The sequence below is a fragment of the Oryctolagus cuniculus genome, chromosome 4 (assembly GCF_051225735.1).
Source record: "Oryctolagus cuniculus isolate XC-2025 breed Fujian yellow rabbit chromosome 4, ASM5122573v1, whole genome shotgun sequence".
NCBI classification, from domain to species: domain Eukaryota; kingdom Metazoa; phylum Chordata; class Mammalia; order Lagomorpha; family Leporidae; genus Oryctolagus; species Oryctolagus cuniculus.
In genome coordinates this window covers 130,751,420-130,773,011 of record NC_142870.1, presented here as the reverse complement: position 1 = coordinate 130,773,011, position 21,592 = coordinate 130,751,420, and the positions used below count along the sequence as shown (strand labels likewise).

General features: G+C 42.8%; 1 protein-coding gene and 1 pseudogene across 1 annotated transcript in view; both read left to right on the top strand.

Annotated features, from left to right (window-relative positions):
- The window catches only part of SELENOT (selenoprotein T), a 33,825-nt gene extending 23,280 nt beyond the window's left edge, over positions 1-10,545 (top strand). The window contains 3 exon segments of the mRNA NM_001199819.1: positions 39-126; positions 4,636-4,789; positions 5,623-10,545. Of these exon segments, the coding sequence (NP_001186748.1) occupies positions 39-126; positions 4,636-4,760 (213 nt within the window). The 3' untranslated portion in view covers positions 4,761-4,789; positions 5,623-10,545.
- Positions 10,546-16,375: 5,830 nt separating this feature from the next.
- LOC127483088 (small nucleolar RNA SNORA51) lies at positions 16,376-16,498 on the top strand (annotated as a pseudogene).
- Positions 16,499-21,592: the final 5,094 nt, after the last annotated feature.

Genomic DNA, 21,592 nt, shown 5'->3' with positions numbered 1-21,592 from the left:
TGACTTTGCCTATTGTGCTTAATTGTATTTTCTTTTAGGTCTATGCATGTATGATGGTTTTCTTCTTGAGCAACATGATTGAGAACCAGTGTATGTCAACAGGTGCATTTGAGATAACTTTAAATGGTAAGTTCTGAATAGTTGATAAATTTTAAATGATTTATAATGGGCATCCAGCTTTTTTTTTTAATAATAAGAGAAACTTCTTTAATGTTCATGTAAAAGAAAAATTTATTTGAAAGAAATTGTGAAAATTCAGGATATAGAAGAATTTGGAAAATTTCAACTACTCTCTGTCTTGACCTTCACATTTTGAAATTCCTTGAAGAGTTGGCCCTCCTGTTATGTTGTTTCCGTGGTCCTTATTCATTTTCATGCCATAAAATAAAATCTGTATGATGATCCCTGACCTTTCTTTTAATTGCTGTGGAATCTTAAATATATTGTGCTTCAAATAAACTCTTGATTACTTAGGCTTCCTACAATTTCTGTGGACTCTAATTTGCTTCTTCTCTGACAGTTCTGATTTAATTAAAGGCAGCATTATTTGTTATAACATCATATTCTCTTATTCTCCTTATTTAATGGATTATCAGATCTTCTCAAGACTACCTCCTCAGTTTCTCAAAACTCTGCTTCTGTTTGGTTTCACTGCCCCATGCTAGTCCATGCCATTAGTGCTTTGTTTACTGTGTTATCCATTCTCTAAATCAGTGGTTGGCAAAAATGACCCTTAAGCTAACAATGATTTTTATTTTTTTTTCAAAGATTTATTTATTTATTTGAAAGTCAGTTACAGAGAGAGGTCTTCCATCTGCTGGTTCACTCCCCAGTTGGCCACAATGGCTGGAGCTGTGCTGATCCGAAGCCAGGAGCCAGAAGCTTCTTCTGGGTCTCCCATATGGGTGCAGGGGCCTACGGACTTGAGCCATGTTCTACTGCTTTCCCAGGCCATAGCAGAGAGCTGGATCGGAAGTGGGGCAGCTGGGACTTGAACCGGTGCCCATATGGGATGCTGGCACTGCAGGTGGCAGCTTTACTCACTATGCCAAAGTGCTATCCCCGGTTTATGTATTTTTAAATGGCTAAAATAATGTAGTATATAAATACCTTATGACACATAGGAAATTTAAATTTCTGTATATATAAATAAAGCTTTGAGTTTCAATGAAAAATTCATGGAGATTTATCTTTCTCACTATTTAAATACTTATATAATATACTTGGCTTTGTCTGTTGATTTGTAAAGCCTAAAATATTTACTCTCTCACGTCTTATAGAAAAATTATCCAATATCTGCTCTAAACAGTAGTTATTGTTTTAAAATGTAGGCTTCATCTTGTCACCTAAATGTCTCAGGTTCATTATTAAATGACTTGACTTTTTAACTTGACCAAAAGACTTGCCAGAGCTGGAGGTCTGCAGACTGGTCCTATGGTTTCTGTTTTTGTTTGTTTGTTTCTTTTAAGATTTGCTTATTTGAAAGACAGAGTTAGAGAGAAAGAGGGTGAGGCAGAGGAGAGAGATTTTCCATCTACTGGTTCACTGCCTAAATGGCTACAGTGGCCAGGGCTGACCAGGCCAAAGCCAGGATCCAGGAGCTTTTTCCTGGTTTCCCACATGGGTGCAGAGGCCCAAGTACTTGGGCCATCCTCCGCTGCTTTCCCAGGAACATTAGCAGGGAGCTGGATTGGAAGAGGAGAAGCCAGGACTTAACTGGTACCTATCTGGGATACCAGCAGACTGCGTCTTAATCTACTGCACCACAGCACTAGCCCCTGTTTTTTAAATAAGGTTTTATTTGAAAACAACCAGGCCTATTTGTTTATATATGGCCTGTAGCTGCTTTCAGGTTACAGTGAGAATTGAAGAGCCCTGACAGAAACTGTTTATCTTTCCTGGCCAAACAAGTGTTTAGTCTTTGACCCTTTTACAGTTTGTTGACCTCAGTCTATTCTTCCCACTTCTCCAGTCTCCATGTTACCACTGCTCTCCTTTATTTCAGTTTCACTGACTTTCTCTCACTATTCATATGCCACACTCTTTTCTACCTTTTATCCTTCTATTGTCTGTGCCTGGAAGGTTTTCTGTCCCCATGAATCCTCATTGTGTCTTTTTTTTTTATTATTAATTTTTTTTTGACAGAGTGGACAGTGAGAGAGAGAGACAGAGAGAAAGGTCTTCCTTTGCCATTGGTTCACCCTCCAATGGCCGCCACAGCCGGCGCGCTGCGGCCAACACACCGCGCTGATCCGAAGGCAGGAGCCAGGTGCTTCTCCTGGTCTCCCATGGGGTGCAGGGCCCAATGACTTGGGCCATCCTCCACTGCACTCCCTGGCCACAGCAGAGAGCTGGCCTGGAAGAGGGGCAACAGGGACAGAATCCGGCGCCCCTACTGGGACTAGAACCCAGTGTGCTGGTGCCGCAAGGCAGAGGATTAGCCTAGTGAGCTTCGGCGCTGGCCTCATTGTGTCTTGATAATTTATCTTTTAGATCTCATTTTTTATGAAATTAAAATATTACATTTATTGTGGTGCAAACATTTTTGAAATTCGTATGTATTTTTTCATAATTTCATAATTTGAGATTAACTGAAGGTGTTTTACATACTAACCATTTCCATCTTTGTATGAGAGATACAAATTGGAAAGGAGGAAGTCAAATTATCCCTGTTTGCAAAGGACATGATTCTATGTATAGGGGAACCAAGAGACTCCACTAAGAAATTATTGGAACTCATAAGAGAGTTAGGTAAAGTTGCAGGATATGAAATCAACACACAAAAGTCAATAGCATTTATATACACAGATAATGTCGTAACTGAGGAAGATCTTTTAAGATCAGTCCATATACAATAGCTACAAAAAATTTAAAACCTTGGAACAACTTTAGCCAATGATGTGAAAGACTTCTACAATGAAAATTACAAAACATTAAAGAAATATAAGAAAAGACCAAAAAATAGGAAAAATCTTCCATATTCATGGTTTGGAAGAATTAATATCATGAAAATGTCCATACTACCAAAAGCAATTTACAGATTCAGTGTCATCCCAATCAAAATGTCAATGACATTCTTTTTTTTTTTTTTTTAAACTTTTATTTAGCAAATATAAATTTCCAAAGTACAGCTTATGGATTACAATGGCTTTTCCTCCCCATAACTTCCCTCCCACCCACAATCCTCCCAGCTCCTGCTCCCTCTCCCATTCCATTCACATCAAGATTCATTTTCAGTTATCTTTATATACAGAAGATCAATTTAGTATATATTAAGTAAAGATTTCAATGGTTTGCAGCCACACAGAACATAAAGTGTAAAATACTGTTTGAGTACTAGTTATAGCATTAATTCACATTGCAACACATTAAGGACAGAGATCCTACATGAGGAGTAAGTGCACAGTGACTCCTGTTGTTGACTTAACAAATTGACACTCTTGTTTATGGCATCAGTAAGCTCCCTAGGCTCTTGTCATGAGTTGCCAAGGCTATGGAAGCCTTTTGAGTTCGCCGACTTCAATCTTATTTAGACAAGGTCATAGTCAAAGTGGAGGTTCACTCCTCCCTTCAGAGAAAGGTACCTCCTTCTTTGATGGCCTTGTTCTTTCCACTGGGATCTCACTCACAGAGATCTTTCATTTAGGTCTTCTTCTTCTTCTTCTTCTTCTTCTTTTTTTTTTTTTTTTTTTTTTTTTTTGCCAGAATGTCTTGGCTTTCCATGCCTAGAATACTCTCATGGGCTCTACAGCCAGATCCAAATGCCTTAAGGGCTGATTCTGAGGCCAGAGTGCTGTTTAGGCCATCTGCCATTCTATGAGTCTGCTGTGTATCCCACTTCCCATGTTGGATCGTTCTCTCCCTTTTTTATTCTATCAGTTAGTATTAGCAGACACTAGTCTTGTTTATGTGATCCCTTTGACTCTTAGACCTATCAGTATGATCAATTGTGAACTGAAATTGGAGATCTCAATTTAAATGATACTACTTCTCTGACTAATCAGTGATGCAGGCTTATGTACAAGGGTATTTCAAAAGTTCATGGAAAGTATGAATTCAGTTAGATGTAGAGGCAGGTATTTTAGCCTGTTATTTAAGACACCTGCATACCATATCTAAAGAAAATTCCAAGGTTCAATTCCTGGCTCCAGCTCCTGAATCCAGATTCTTGTTAATGCAGATCCTGGAAGAGAGATGTGATGGCCCAAGTGATAGGGTTCCAGTCTGGGGCTGTTGTAGGCATTTGGAGAGTGGACCAGTAGATGAGAGCCCTCTGTCTCTATGCCTCTTAAATTAAAAAAGCAAACAAAAAGGATTTATTTTGGTGCATAAGAATTTTGAAATCTAGACATTGTTTGCTCATAACACATTTTTCATTATCTTTTGAAGACCCCTTCTGTGTGCCCCTCATTTCATTTAAAGCACTCTTTAGTTTTAATTCTTTGGACACAGTTGTAATTTTGGGCAGTTCTTTTGTGTTTTCTCCTACAAGAACATAAACTAAGAGCAAGTGGCTTTTTGTTCACTCCTGTATCCCCAGTTATGTACATACACATGCAGTAATACTTGTGGAATGAATGTCTTGCTAGGGATTCCTATTTAAATTTGGGGGGTGGTTATCATTTCTTTTTATAGATGTGCCTGTGTGGTCTAAACTGGAATCTGGTCACCTTCCATCCATGCAACAACTTGTTCAAATTCTTGACAATGAAATGAAACTCAATGTGCATATGGATTCAATCCCACACCATCGGTCATAGCCCCACCTATCAGCACTGAAAACTCTTTTGTAAGTACTTTAAAAATACACATGACTATGTATAGGTTTCTGTTATTTCTTGTCATGAATCAGTAAGCTAGTAGTTAATGCATCTGTTGTCACTTGAGTTTTCAACTTAAATTTAAACAAATGATGTTTTCTTCATTAATAATTCATGTGTTTCAAGAGAAACTTATGTGCCAAAAGAAACTTATGTCAATAGTTGGGCTGGCACTGCGGCTCACTAGGCTAATCCTCCGCCTTGCAGCGCTGGCACAACGGGTTCTAGTCCCAGTAGGGGCGCCGGATTCTGTCCCGGTTGCCCCTCTTCCAGGCCAGCTCTCTGCTGTGGCCAGGGAGTGCAGTGGAGGATGGCCCAAGTGCTTGGGCCCTGCACCCCATGGGAGACCAGGAGAAGTACCTGGCTCCTGCCATTGGATCAGTATGGTGCGCTGGCCGCAGCGGCCATTGGAGGGTGAACCAACGGCAAAGGAAGACCTTTCTCTCTGTCTCTCTCTCTCACTGTCCACTCTGCCTGTCAAAAAAAAAAATAATAATAATAATTTTATCTTCAAGTTTTAATAACTTGGACTACAACTTAATATTTTTTTCCTTTTATTCTGAACAGTTAATGACCAGAGTTGATATATTGTACTGGAGTATGTATATGTGTATTCTTTTAATATGCTCAAGATAGAAAATTTATAAGCTAATCTTTGACTATGGAGAGTGTTAGTTAACTTTTGCTTAGCAGAATTATCAGATCTTTTCTGGTCAGTGAGTTGACTTTCTTTTTGCAAGAGTGAATTTTAAAATAAAATGTTTTTTTTTTTTTTTTTTTTTTCTTTCTATGTGTTTTTCAGACATTAAGGGATTTTGCAAGAGCAGCGTGACTGACATTATGAAGGCCTGTACTGAAGACAGCAAGCTGTTAGTACAGACCAGATGCTTTTTTGGCAGGCTCGTTGTACCTCTTGGAAAACCTCAATGCAAGACGGTTTTTCAGTGCTAGCACATTTTGGAATTCTGCACATTTCGTGGAGTGCAATAATACTGTATAGTTTTCCTCCCCCTCCCAAATTCACCCAGTTAATATTTTTTTTAATGTAGACATTACTTGCAACTTTCTTAGACATATTTGAAAAAGTAGAAAATTGAGTTACAATTTGATTTATTTTAAAGATGTCTGTTAAATCTGTTGTGCTTTTATATGAATTTTCATTTTTTATGGTTTAAAATCAGTCTTTTTGTGAATATAGCCAAAGTTCCCAAATACTTTATAAGAGTTCAATCAGACATCTCTAATTTGGCTATGTCCAATTTGTGTAGTTTTCAAAACACTGCAAATTGTGAACAGTGCATTATACAAGATTATAGGGGGAAATCTAATATCCAGAGTACTCTACCAATTTGTGTGTATGTGTATGTGTATGTGTGTGTGTGTGTATGTGTGTGTGATTATCAGAACTACTATAACACCAACTGCTTTTTAAGTCCTATTATGTAGTTCAAGTGTCTTGCCTTGACCAGTCTAATGAGTTGATTTAACTGGGCCTTTATACTTAACTAAATAAAAAACTAAGCAGATGTCAGTTAAATAAAAAAGTTTCAATTTATTGTTCAGTATACCTGTTAACATTGTATTTAACAATCGTCTCTCCAAATTTTTGTTTTTCATTCTCAGATAACTTCATAAGGCACACACTTTAGATTTACTTACATTTTTAGGATAATTGAAACTCACTCAATTGAATCTCTTTACAATGTTGATATTAGTTGTCTAATAGTTTGTCTAATATATCAGAATTGTATTTGAGGAACAGAATTGGAAAAATTTTAAATTTAATATCATTTTAGAGTTCTAAAAAGACAGTTAAAACAACTTAAACTAATAAAGACTATAAGAATGACTTAGCAGAAATAAGACCATAGTTTGGAAAAATAGTCATACTGCATCAATGATAACATACTTCAGCTTCTAAATAGGAATAAAGTGGTAGAGCCAGTAGTAGGCCTAGATTTGTTAGTGGAAATAAATGGATTTAAGGAAAAGTTATGAGGTAATTTTGGCGTTGGTTTCACCAACACTTAGGTGTTTTTAAGACCTTATGTGAGGATACTTCAAAAAGGGTCATGGGAAGTGGAATTAAAAAGCTGTTTATTTTGATGCAAAAATTGAAATACTTATCCATGAATGAGCTCCAAAAATTCATGAAAATGTGTATTATGAAAAACATATGTAGAGATTATGAATTTTTTTGTACCAGAATAAACATCTTAATTCATTTTCCATGAACTTTTGAAATAGTCTTGTACTTACTTACATGTTGTAACACCTAATGTTATACTTTGTCACTGAATATTTATCACTTAATATCACTTAATGTTCCTGATTGTGACAGCCTGAAGTTGGAACATACTAGAACCTCCAGATGATAGGACGTTAGTCTATTACTGACTCTACAAAATTGATTAAGGATTGTCCTTTTTATTAACCACATAGACCATTTATTAACAATGTTGACTTCTTCATATAATGATAAGAAGTGTTACAATTTAAACTGAAATTTCATTAGAGGTTGTTATTTGGGTATAATACCACTTTATATTTGAGAAGGTTTAAAACTTTGTTAATTTGATTGTGTACCACTCCAAACTGCTCATCTTCTGCAAGTTGAAATGTCTTGTTGAATGTTTCCAGAGGTCTTTCTTCAGCTAACAGACATTCCGCTAGTGACACAGTTAACTTTATGTAAACGTTCACAACTTGGGCTTTTGATGTCCCGTGGCCCTGACAGGTCAAACTGTGAAGAACCTAAGATTCAAATACAACTTTTTCCACGTTTGCCTTCGGTTGAGTAATGTGTCTTTTGAAGAATAGCTTTAAGTGACTTAGACACTGACAAAACTCAGCTGTTTTGTTGACACCCATCTCTCTTATGTTTAGCCATATTTAAATCTAGAGTTTAATAGAGTTTAGTGAAGAAAATTTAGTGGGAGACATGAATAAAAAATAATGTTAAGGAAATATGGAAAGTAAACTATTTATAATGTAGTTTTATTATATTCCTAACATTTTAAATTTATTGCTTATAAATTGATATAATATTTGAATTTATATTCCTAATAATTTGAATTTGTTGCTTATAAATTGGTATGGCTATATGGTTTATACATGTCTATGCACTAGTATATTAATTAGAAGACAATAGAAAATGCCAGCAAGTTGGCTGATGTTATTTGACTTTTTACTATAATTGCCATTATGGAAGAAATTATTCGTTATGTTAATAAAAAATGCAAGTAAAGCATGGCTTTATACCTCAATGTGTAAGGTGTGCAAGACAAATATACTTTTGGAATATAAATGGCATTATTTGCTTATGGCAATAGCATTATTAATGATAAAAATTGATCAGCCTTTATAGTGATTTAAAATGTAACAGGATCCCAGTGATAGTTCTTTCTTATTTTGAATGTTAGTTTGGAACCTTGATTAACTGGCAAACATTCCATCACTGTCATAATTTAAAATAATTCGGATTTTAAAATTAGCCCGCAGGATTTTTAAACATGGTTTGATATTCTGACGCTTTTTATTTATTTATCTTTTTAATCTGTTTTGGGAGAAATAAGTGAGGAAATGTAAAGTTTGGGGATTTACCTCTTTAGAATTGTGAAAATAAACTTTTATAATGCTGATGTGAAAGTAATCCCTACTTTGTGGAATTAAATCTATGCTAGAGCATGTTACATGGTAATGTTATGTAGGAAATTTTGCAATGTAAAAGTTGATGTCACTAATTAATATGTTTATTTTCTAATGACTTCTTAACCCAACCAGTGTTGACCATCCCACCTCAGCCTAGCACTCAGAGTCTTAACACTCTTGGGACTTACACTGCTTCTCAAGCCTTATGGTCACTTGTGCTTCCGTGCTGCTGGACTGGCAGCGGCTCTGTGATGTGCTGGAGTAGAGCAGGTTAACCCCACCCTTCAGAATGCCTGAGAAACTCGCCCTATCCCCAGCTCTGGGGAGAAACGAAATAAATCCTTTCCCTCTGTTGGCCAAACTTCAGCTGGGCTTTTCCTTTCACAGTCCCTGGCTTCTTTTTCCCTAGGCTTCAGAAAGGTAAACAGAAATTCAATAAATGCAGCTTCAAACTGTGTCTTGAAGAAAAATATAAGCTGGTTTTAGACACATTGGGAGGACTGTTGGGTCATCCATTCAGTATGAGGGCTGAGAGATGGTCTTCTGTTGCATCTTAAGTGTGAGCAAATAAAAAGAAGCAAAATGGTAACCATGCGGACACTCTCGGAGGTTTCTATACTTCAGACTGCCTAAGAATCACTGGGACAAATTCCTGGGCCCTACCCCTACAGATTCTGACTCACTTGTATTTCAAACAAGCTACAAGGTAATGCTGATTCTATCAGTCTGGTCCACACTGAGCAACCCTGTCCCATAAAGCAAGATGCGAAAGACTCATGACTCAGCCTAAAAGAAAATTTTGTATACTTGGTTGACTTTTATAGAATGGCATAATAGGAACACAAATTTAGTAAAAATGGGAACTCAGAAGATAAACAGTGAGGTAAGAGGGAATTGTTAACAAATTGACTTAATTGCCAAATTAATGTTATCAGCGCAGCATATCTTTTCTTCTTGGGTTACTTTAAAACTTTTCAGATGAATGTTTTAAAGGCAAATACTAAATCTTCTCAGCATAATTTAAAATAGTTGCCAGATTTTTCTCAAGCATGCCTGCATTTTATTCATTTCACAGTGACAGTTGAACTTGATTTTCACATTAAGCAGCTATTTTATAATTCTTACAGTTCTGAATAGGAAAAAGTGCATGCCTGCATTTTATTTGAGTAATTAATTAATGGCAACTCTTTGAATTACTAAGGAAACCCACTCTGAACTATTTTATGCCCCCAAAAGGAAAGGGATTAATTGGTTCATGGAACTGAACAATCCAATGTAGAATTGGCCTTGGGGATTCAAATAGGATTATCAGAACTCTGCTCTAAAGTGGCCTCATTTTCTCCATGACCCGGAGGGAAGAGCACGTGGAGTGAGAAGGGCAGAGTAGGGGAGTGTGGAAGAACGCCCAGGAGAGCGCTCTGCTGCAGCTTGCTCACATCTGCCTTGGATTCTGTCTCGGCCTCACTGGAGGTCCACTCCCTGACCCCGCTTTTCCCCTGCACATTGACTCTTCCCCCAACCCAGCCTTCTTCCCATTCGTGATCAAAATTTTTTAAAACAAGCCTGTGGCTTCCTCATTACAATCTGCTCAGATCAAGTACTCAGCCGTGTAAGCTAAGAATTGTCTCAGATGGAGGAAGCAACGCCTGATTGCTTGGTTAGGAAAGTCTCGGTAGAGCCTGGAGAGCAGGTTGCCATCAGCCCTCCCCTGGGCCGCTGGATGGGCTCATCTGCTCTGTGTATTGGCAATTACAGCACCTTTGTTTATTACTCTGGAGTTGCTAAGAACAAGTCTGTTTGCAGGAAAGTGTGCCGATGACATTTTCCTCTACATGTTAAAAAATTTTTAAAAATCCAGCTGAAGTTTTTCTTTTATAACAGCCCGTAAAAACTAGGGATAAGAGGCTCTCTTTAAGATTAAACTACATAATGTGTACTCATATAAACAGTGGTTTACTTGTATGATTCTAATAATTCTAAAATTCTGTATTATACAGGTATATAAAAATTTGTTGTGAAAGATTTTGGAATCTACTTCAGTACTCCAATTATCAAATAAAGAAAAGAACCAAGAGTGGTTTAAGTATCTTCCCTGGCTATATAGTTTCTGGCAAAAAGAAGCCTTAGGCGGGTTTGGGGAAAGCACAGTAAAAGTTCAGAGGACTGTCAGAAGTTTCTCCAGGTGGAAAGGGGAGACAAAGCAGTCTCAAAAATTCCACTTCACATTAGATTTTTTTTTTTAAATTCATTTACATTTATTTGAAAGGCAAAGAGACAGAAGCAGCTTTGAAGTAAGATGTCAAAAAAAAAAAAAGACTGGCTTTGGTGGTTCCCCCCCCCCCCCCCCAAAGCTGTGGTGTGAATAAGTTGCATGAAAAGAGATGATTAACATTCCAGGCCAGAAGCTTTGAGAAGTATCCTCCAACAATGACAACAACCTGTGTTAATCCTCTGGGCCTCTGTGTTCTTAGGCTGCCGGGGGGAGGGGTGGTGGTGTTGAGGGAGCTTTGGGATCTGCTGAGGACCAAGCAGGTCCAACTTGAAAGTCCACCCTGTCTTCTCCATCTACCTTCACAGCATCTGGGGGCGGGGGTTTCCATGTGTTACGGACTGTGGGCAGTAATAGCGGTGAAGACCTCTAACAAAGCTTATAGTACAGTAGAGGGGACAGCCGTGCAGCAGTGTTACAGCCGAACACAACGGGCGTTGGCTCTATGTCCTTAAAGGTAGGGTTTCCCATAAATGGAGGTGAGTACAAGGAGGATCAGCACATTAGAGTTGAGACAGCACAAAAGCACAAGATTTTTGTGATGATTCCTGTAAGGGGAGGGGCTGGGTCACAGCATATGTGGAGGAGAGGTGGAGGTGTGGGTAATCTGCTGGGGAGGGGCCAGCACTATGGCGAAATGGGCTAAGCCTCTGCCTGCGGTGCCTGCATCCCTTATGGGTGCTGGTTCATATCCTGGCTGCTGCTCCAATCCAGTTCCTTTCGTATGGCCTGGGAAGGCAGTGGAAGACGGCCCAAGTGCTTAGGTCCCTTCACCCATTTGGGAGACCTGGAAGAAGCTCCTGGCTTCGGATCAACTCAACTCTGGCCGTTGGGGCCATTGGAGTGAACCAGCAGATGGATGACCTTTCTCTGTCTCCCTCTGTCTTCTGTAGCTCTACCTCTCGAATAAAATAAATAAAATCTTAAAAAAAAAAATCTGGGGAACAGAGTAGAAAGGTAGGTTAGGACAAGATGTTTGAGGGCAGTGAGAGCTGAGGTGAGGAGCTGGCTGCCTCCTACAGGTACTAGCCAAAGAGGCTTTCTGAGCACATGGCCTGTAAATCCAGTCCGGGCTTTTAAAAGGTGATTCTGGCTGAAGTGAGCATCTAGGGGGCAGAGCAGGGAGGAGGGGTAGCTAGAGTTCTAGCGGAAGCATTATTCCAGCATTCTTGTAGCGTCATACCTCCAATCTTCTGACTTCGGATTATAACTTAGTAATGTATTCAGTTAAAAACCCCCAGTGCTAACTTTCGTGTTCATGCATGTTCCTTTTGTATTCTTCACTTCCCTTTCACGTTTGAATTCAGTGCCGTGCTGAACCTTGTGCTGCCTTAAAACCATCCTCCTTAAATCTAAAGTATCAAGTTTACAATTTAGTTTTTAACCTCTGGGAATTATTTAAATTCCTCTTGGTGTCCATTTTTGGATGGTTGGCCAAGGAGCCTCCCTTCTTGCCCTGAGAACATGAAACAATGCAGTGAAAGTGCTTTGAGGTGTAGTGTGATTGTTCGTCCTTGTTTTTCTCAGAAGTCATCCTTGCCCTTTGAGGCCCAGTCAATCCTGACTAGTCCCGAGTGACAATACACTATGTCTTGTGAGTATTGATTTCAGAGAGGACACTGATCCTAGATCCTCAGTAGGGGATATTCCTTGGTAATTCCAAGGAAAATTGTATGATGGAAGTTACACTGATTGTCCCCTTGAACTGAATCAGAAACTCCATGTCCTCATTCAATACAAGAATGAGTAGGATCTAGAAGTCTTACCTTGCTGAGATCTGAGTTCTTGTTAGACATAGTAGGCTCGGCTGCCTGATGTATTTAGAATCTTCACGGGGCCGGTGCTGTAGCACAGTGGATTAACGCCCTGGCCTGAGTCCTTGGGCCACTGCCCCCGCGTGGGAGACCTGGAAGAAGCTCCTGGCTCCTGGCTTCGGATCTGCCCAGTTCTGGAGTGAACCATCGGATGAAGACCCCTCTCTCTCTCTCTCTCTCTCGTCTCTGTAACTGCCTTTCAAATAAATGAATAAATCTCTTTAAAAAAAAAAAAGCATGCTGTGAAGGGGCTTATGCTTCTGGTCATAATGGGACCCTACATAAAATATTCCAGGTTTTCTCCCTGGAGGCTGTATTGGTCTGCTAAGAGGGCCATAACAAAATAATCATCCTTTGGTGGCTTAAATGGCAGAAATTGGGCCAGTGTTGTATTACCAGTTTAAATGCCTGAGACGACGCATCCCATATGGGCACTAGTTTGAGTCCCAGCTGTTCCACTTCCTGTATAGCTCCCTGGTAATGTGCTCGGGAAAGCAGCAGAAAGCAGAACCTGGTTGGGCCCCTACCACCCATGTGGAAGACCAGGATGGAGTTTGAGGCTCCTGAGTTCATCTTTTCTCTTATGGCCATTTTGGGAATGAACCAACAGATGAAAGATCTCTTTTTCTTATCTTTATACCTCTGTTACTCTGCTTTTCAAATAAATCTTAAAAAAAAAAAAATCTGTTTTCTCACAGTTCTGGAGGCTTGAAGTCCAAGATCCAGGTGCTGTGAGGGTTGGTTTCTGATGGTGGTGGGAGTATCTCTGATGTCTCCCTTATGAGGACACCAGTCCTATGGAATTAGGGTCCCACCCTTTTGATTGCCTCCCTGAAGATCTTTATCTCCAAATACATTAAAGTGGGGCTTTAGGGGTTCAGTATTTGAATCTGAAGGAAACAAGGTCCTCTTCATAACAGAGGCACTTCACTAAGATGCAGAGAGCAGGATCCGGAGCAGGGTCAAGTCACTGAGTCGCGGAGGTGGACTGGAGTTCAAAGAGGTGGTTGGAATTTACAGGGCAAACAAGCATAGAGGAGGGAGCTATGGGAGAAGTGTGCATGGGAGTTCCCTTGAGTGCATTGCAGAAGCCCTGTGAGGCACTAGTGGGGAGGTGTTAGCTGATAATTCCCAGAGCTCCAAAAGGCTGGGAGTCATGTTCTGAGCTGCTGGAGTGGAGAATTCATCTGGAGCACTCAACAGAGATCCCAGCAGGTTTACACTGTGGCAGTAGGGCTAAGCTAGCCTGAAGACTACCCGGAACTCAACAGCAGCTTGCGTGATGTGTGGCTGATAGAAACATCTTTCATCTTTGTTCCGAGGAAATCCTTGGAACTTCCCCAGTGGTAGGATTGGTTGTTGCTGTTTGTAGGAGCTTCTTTTGATCAGACCTAGTTGCTGCTAATGAAGGGACAAAGGTTGGGGTCCCTGGATAGCCTCTGGATGAGCTGCTAATCGGAGACTAAGTAATTAGCATGAACTCACAACCTCCAAGACAGGGAGAGGGATCTTGGAAATTGTACTCTACAAAAATTACTTTTTTAAAAAATAAAAGATTTATTTATTTGAAAGAGCGAGTGATATTTTCCATCTCCTGGTTCACTCCCCAAATGGCCACAGCAGCCAGGGTTGGGCCAGGCTGAAGCCAGGAGCCAGACCCTCTGTATAGGTGGGGCAGGTGTCTAAGTACTTGGGTCGTCCTCTGCTGCCTTCTCAGGGTCATTAGCAGGAAGCTGGATCAGAAGCAGGATGGGTGAGACTGGAACCAGCTCTCTGATGTGGGATGCTGGCGTCCCAAGTGGTGGCTTTAACCCACGGTGCCACAACCCTGACCGCTCGTGAATTTATGTTTAGAATGAAGTTGACTTGAGAACAACACGATGAAGACAGGAATTACAGGCTCAGGAAGAGTGGGTAGCAGAGACAGCTTCTTGAGCCACCCCAGCGTGAGTGTGGGCAAGAAGCCTAAATCAGAAACAGAGCTGGGGCCCAAACTCAGGTTCTGATAAGGGCTGCGGGTATGCCAACTGCCGTGTGAAGACTGCTGTACAGATACCGTCTCCTTTCCAAGAACATTTTGAAGTATCCTTGTATAGAAGACTAATAGGCACGTGAAGAGGTGTTCAACCTCACTTATCACCTAGCAAATGCAATCAAAACCACATCAAGATGTCACCTCTCACATGTTAGGTTGACTATTAACAAAAAAGACAAAAGGTAAGTGTTGGTCAGATGTGGACAAAAGGGGAGCCCTTGTATGTTGTTGGTAGTAGTAGAAATTGGTAGAGCCATTATTACAAGCAGTGTCAAGATTCCTCAAAAAACTGAAATTAGAGTGGACACTGTGGCACTGCCAGTTCAGTGCTTGGGACACCTGCATGTCCCGTGTTAGATTGCCTGGGATAAGTCCCACCTCCACTGTCAGTCCAGCTTCCTGCTAATGCACCCTGGGAAACAGCAGGTGATAGCTGAAGTCCCTGACAACCACATGGAAGACCCAGATGGAATTCCAGCTTCTGGCTTCAGCCTGGCCCAGGCCTGGCTTTTGTGAACATTTGAGGAGTGAACCAGCCAATGGAAGATTTCTCTGTGTGTCACTCTGCCTTTCAAATAAAAAAAATTTTTTAATTAAAAATAGAATTACCATATGACCCAGTAGTTTACCCCTCAGCCTGTGCACACATTTAACCCCCAAAGTGAGGGGTTGGTGGTGCTAGGAGCATGGTGCCTTGATTTCAGTTATGGAGCTCATGAGCTGGGCCTGGTGGGTGGTTTTTAGGTCACTGGAGGCATAGCCTCAGAAGGTACTTATCACAAGGCAGTTGGTTCTCTAAGCCTGAGTTGGTCCAGCCATTCACTTCCCGGCTCCCATGGGATCCTTCCTCTAGTGATTCCACCATCCATTGTCCTCATAGAGGCCAGAGCATCTGTCTCATAGATGTGAGAGCGTGCCCTCCAAACCGCAAGCTGAACTAAACCGTGCTTCCTGGATGGCCTGTGTGTTAGGGTAACAAGAAACTGACAGTACATCAAGACATGGACACCACCGAAGTGTCTGTTGGCAGATGAACGGATAAGGATACGTGTAAGACGGAATATTATCCAGGGGAAATTCTGCTGATTGCAGCAATATGGCTGAACCGCAAGAGCATCACGCTAAGTGAAACAGAAAAGAACTGTTTGATGTCAGTTATGTGTGGAATCTGAAAAAGTGGAACTCTGAAACCAAGCCGAGTGGTGATTACCCAGGATTGGAGGGTCCCCCCAGCCTCGCAGTCATGGGCAGGAAGACCTTTCATCTGAGCTTCCCTTAGCTGCCCCAAACAGAGCTCCCTGAGAATTCACCTGCAGTGCCTACTCTCCACCCCTCTGTCTTCAGACAGAGAAGGGATGGGTCCTTCCTCCTTCCCTCCCTCCCTCCCTCCCTCCCTCCCTCCCTCCCTCCCTTCCTTCCTTCCTTCCTTCCTTCCTTCCTTCCTTCCTTCCTTCCTTCCTTCCTTTGACATAGAGTTACAGACAGAGAAGGAGAGACAGAGAGAGAGGTCTTCCATCTGCTGGTTCACTCCCCAAATGGCCACATTGGCCGGAGCTGGTTCTATTCAAAGCCAGGAGCCAGGAGCTTCTTCCTGGTGGGTGCAGGGCCCCAAGCACTCGTGCCATCTTCCAGTGCTCCCCCAGGCCATTGGCAGAGAGCTGCATCAGAAGGTGAGCAGCCAGAACACGAACCGGTGCCCATATCGGGGGATGCACTGCAGGCGGAGGAGGAGTAGCCTACTACGCCACAGCGCCGGCCTGGGCCAGGCCTGTAACACTGACGTTCCTGCCGCCGGCTGCTTGCCGCGGCTGTGCTCACACTGACTGTAGACGGAGGAGGCAGGGCACACCTTCCCCGTACACACAGCTCAGGCCTCGTGCCTGTGTGTACTGTGAATGGGGGGACATGGAGTTGAGGGGAAAACACAATGATATTCTAAGGAAGCTGTGTGAAGGCCTTCTAGAACCTCCCATGTTTTCCCCCACTGAAGCCAGGCACCACTTTGGATTTGATTATGCTGATAGATAAGCCCCCACCCCTGGTTGATCAGGAGTTCCCCACCCTCTCCCCCTTGCTTCTTTGTGTGTAATACCCCAATACCCCTTTCTGTTAATCTGTCATCGATAACTCAAAGGCCCTGAGCACTACGGCCTATGAGAAAATTCACCTCCCTGTGTGTGTGTGTGTGTGTGTAATGGTATCTGTTTTGTGACCAAACAGAATCCGCTTTGCACCTCTCATGGAGGAGAAACTGGAGCTGCCGCGTTTGGGGTGTGAGCTCTACCTTGGATGTTCAGCTACAATTTTCAGCCTCTAGGGGTGGTCTGATTTGGTGCTTCTCAATCTGGGGCTCTGGGGACCCTTCGTGATGGGCTGTTCGGGGCTCAGGGGTCCTGTGCTCAGTTCCCTGCATCCTCTCTGCAAGCTGACACCGAATGTGTTTTGGAGATGTGGGCTGCTGCTTTCCCCAGGGCTTCTGTCTGCTTTACAAAGCCTTCGACCTTGGGCTGTCTCTCTGTTAGAGGTCTAGCCCTCCAGGGCTCCACCCAGAGGGTCCAAGTTGAACAAATAAGTAACCTAGCAGGCAGCTTTGCAATTCGTTTCAACCAAACTTGAGGAGAGTGAATCATAAATTTCCACTAAAATTTTGCTTTCCATTTATCAAGATATGTCCCATTGATTAAAAAAAATGGGGGGCTGGCGCTGTGGCACAGTAGGCTAATACCCTGGCCTGGGGCGCTGGCATCCCATATGGGCACCGGTTTGAGACCCAGCTGCTCCACTTCTGATCCAGCTCTCTGCTATGGTCTGGGAAAGCAGTAGAGGATGGCCCAAGTCCTTGGGCCCCTGCACCCACGTGGGAGACCCGGAGGAAGCTCCTGGCTTCGGATCAGTGCAGCTCCGGCTGTTGCGACCATCTGGGGAGTGAACCAACGGAAGAAAAACTTATCTCTCTCCGCCTCTCCTCTCTGTGTAACTCTGACTTTCAAATAAATGAATAAATCTTTTAAAAAAAATTTGAAAGGCAGAGTGACAGAGGAGAGAGAGCAAGCGAGCAAGCTTTTATCTGTTGGCTTATTCCTCAAACGGCCATAATAGTTGCGGCTAGACCAAGCTGAAGCCGGGAGCCGGAAACTCCACCTGGGTCTCCCATGTGGGTGGTAGGAACAAGAACTTGAGCCATCAACTTAGGCTTTGCAGCTGTTTTAGCAGGGAGCTAGATTGCAAGTGGAGTAGCTGGGACTCCAGTCGGGATTCCAGTATGTGATGCTGGCATCCCAAGTTGAAGGTTAACCTTCGGCAAACGATGCTTGCCCTGTGTGCTGATAAGTTTCCTGCTAAGTCTACCAAAAGAATTTTTTTAACACTTAGAGCCTTAAGGTCAAAGGAAGTTTTTGGTTTTTGTTTTTGCTTTAAAGAGTCACCCATTTATTTGAAAGGCAGTTACAGAAAGAGCAAGAGAGAGGGAGAGAGAGAGAGAGAGACAGAGAGAGCAAGAGAGAGGGAAAGAGAGAGATTTTCCATCTGCTGGTTCACTCCGCAAATGGCTGTAACAGCTGGGGTTGGGCCAGGCTGAAGCCAGAAGCCAGCCTGGAACTCCATCTGAAGACAGCAGTTCAACCTGCTGTGCCACAATGCTGTCCCCAGGAAGTGAAGTTTAAAATTTTCAAATTTAAATACTTTATAGTCAATAAATGAGATGATCAGTAATACAGTTTCAAACATAAAAATATATCACAGTTCAATAAATTTCTCTGCCGGGGGCCAGCATTGTGGCATAGCAAGTTAAGCCACCACCTGCAGTGCTGGCCCCCATACGGATGCCAGTTCAAGTCCCCGACAGCTGCACATCTGATTTAGCTCCCTGCCACCGTGCCTGGGAAAGCTGCAGAGGATGACTGAAATGCTTGGGCCCCTGCGCCCACTTGGGAGACCCAGAAGAAGCTCCTGGTTCCTGGCTTCCACCTGGCACAGCTCTTATCACTGTGTCCATTTGGGGAGTGAACCAGCAGATGGAAGATTCTCTCTCTCTCTTCAACTCTTCCTTTCTAATAAATACATCTTAAGAAAAATTCTCTGAAGGAAGGGTGAAAGTATAATTCCCAAAAGAAAAAAAAGAATATTGCCACATTTATGAGTATTAAAAGCTATTTTATATATATATATATAATATTTTATTTGTTTACTTGAAAGTCAGAGTTACAGAGAGGCAGAGGCAGAGAGAGAGGGTGAGAGAGGGGTCCTCCATCTTCTTGTTCACTCCCCAGTTGACTTCAATGGCCGGAGCTGTGCCAATCCAAAGCCAGGAGCCAGGAGCTTCTTCCAGGTCTGCCACGTGAGTGCAGGGGCCCAAGCACTTGGGCCATCTTCTACTGCCCTTCCAGGCCATAGTAGAGAGCTGGATTGGAAGTGGAGCAGCCGGGACTCAAACTGGTGCCCATATGGGATGCTGGCACTGCAGGTGGCGGCTTTACCTGCTATGCCACAGCACTGGCCCCATTAGTTTATATTTTTTCAATGAATAATGGGAGTATCACATTACTGTGGTATTTAGATTCCACTGCATTCATTTTAGAAAGTAATGTTTTATTTCAAGATGTCAAGATTGAGACTATTTTGGAAATCACATTTTTGCAAAGACTTAAACTTATGATGAGCCATTATAGATGGAACTGACAAATGTGCCAGGGACAACATACATAAAAATATTCCTGTAAGGTGAAATGGGAAAAGTGTGAGAACTGGTCTGGCTGGATTGCTTGCTTCTCGCTGGTAGGCTAAGGTGATTTGTTTTAAACCCTGTCCTTGTTTTCCCTAGGCTTTTCTAATGAGAGAATGCAATGAAACAGAAGTTAATCCATACTCTGATCTGTTTTCAGATACATAAATAATACATTCTGCAAAACCTTCGATGGTGCTTATGGCGATTATGTGGGTGTGTTTCCTGTGGTATTTTCTACTGGCTGTCAGTGAAGGAGAAGCAACATGTTTCTATGACACAAAGTCACTTCTGCTGTTAAAGTGGATTAATACAGCTTTATTTTAGTAGTAGTAATTAAATTCTTCCATTCTGATACCCATATATACGGTACTAGTATAGCTAGTTACTCTCTTATTGAATTGTCTAACCTAACTCCACAATCTATTTCTTTTTTTTAAAGATTTATTTATTTATTTGGAAGTCAGAGTTACAGAGAGAGGAGAGGCAGAGAGAGAGAGAGGGAGAGGTCTTCCATCTGATGGTTCACTCCCCAGTTGGCCGCAACAGCTGGAGCTGTGCCGATCCGAAGCCAGGAGCCAGGAGCTTCTTCCAGGTCTCCCACGTGGGTGCAAGGGCCCAAGCAGTTGGGCCTTCTTCTACTGCTTTCCCAGGCCACAGCAGAGAGCTGGACTGGAAGAGGAACAGCCGGGACTAGAACCAGTGCCCATGTGGGATGCCAGCACTACAGGCCAGGGCGTTAACCCGCTGAGCCACAGTGCTGGCCCCTCCACATTCTATTTCTAACCCTATTAATCCTCAGTTAGAAAAAAAAAAGTTGTCCGGCACCGCGGCTCACTAGCTAATCCTCTGCCTGCGGTGCCAGCACCCCAGGTTCTAGTCCTGGTTGGGGCGCCGGATTCTGTCTCGGTTGCTCCTCTTGCAGTCCAGCTCTCTGCTGTGGCCCAGGAGTGCAGTGGAGGATGGCCCAAGTGCTTGGGCCCTGCACCCCATGGGAGACCAGGAGAAGCACCTGGCTCCTGGCTTCGGATCGGCGCAGTGCACCATCCATAGCGGCCATTTGGGGGGTGAACCAACGGAATGAAGACCTTTCTCTCTGTCTTTCTCCCTCTTTCTGTCTAACTCTGCCTGTCCAAAAAAAAAAAAAAAAAAAAAAAAAAAAAAAAAAGTTGCAAGTTGGTTCCCTGGTGGCTGAGAGGGCTGTGTCAGCGAGGCTGCAGCGGGGCGCAAGCCTTACTTGTTCTCTGTTCTAATTACCGTGGCTCCCATCACTGAGCACCGCACTCAGCAGCCCAGCGTGTTATGGCCTGTCTGTTTCTGTCTCACGCCAAATTTACGGGCTGAAATCCTCACCCCCAACATGGTAGTATGCGGAGCTGACGGCTTTGAGAGGAGACGAGGTGCTGAGCGTGCAGCGTGCATACGTGGGGTTAATGCGTGTGTCAAAGGAAACCGAGAGAGGTCCCCAGCTCCTTCTGCAACAGTTTAGCTGTGTACAGTTCAAGTTGGAAGTAGAGGGCACTCGCAGGAACCCAGCTATGCTGTTACCCTGATCTTGGGTTCCTGGCCTTGGGAGGTGTTCGTTGTTTAAACCATGCACTTTATGCTAGTTTGTTACAGCAGCCCAAACTGACTGAGATACCAGAACCATCAGAAGTTGATTTTACCTTTCTCAGTTTATAGAGGTAGGGCGAGTAACGTGGCCAAGGACACACAGTTGGTGGAGAGCTGGCTCTTGCCCCTGGAAAGTCTGCCTGGATGCTGTTTTCTGCACGCTACCAGCTGTGGTTTGAGCCTGATGTGGCTCCTCAACTCATGCAGGTGCTTAAACCCCAGAGTCCTACGTTAACAGTCCCGAGAGTAAGATTCGATCCAGTTACAGTGTCTGGGCGGGTGTCTAGTGGGCAGTCCTTAGGTATTCAAAGGTAATTCCTGTGCAAGGCTGCGTTAGGAAGCCCGAGTCGCACCTGCTGCCATCTCCGCTCCCGGCCTGCACTGTGGTAACTCCTCTCCCATCTGCTGGACCACTAGGGGCCGAACCCATGGGGCTTCTTGCTCTTGGACTGTGAACTACACACCTGTGAGCAGAAATAAACCCTCTTTCTTCATAAGTGGCCCGTGTCGAGTATTTGATACAGTGATGGAAGGCTGACTATTACAGAACTAGTACAGACGTGCTGAGGAGCAGTATAGCTATACTCCACGTGGAGGAGCCTTGGGAATTGGTTAATGGAAGAGCTTGGAAGACTTTGGAGGAGCGGGCTGGAGAAAGCCTAGAATGCT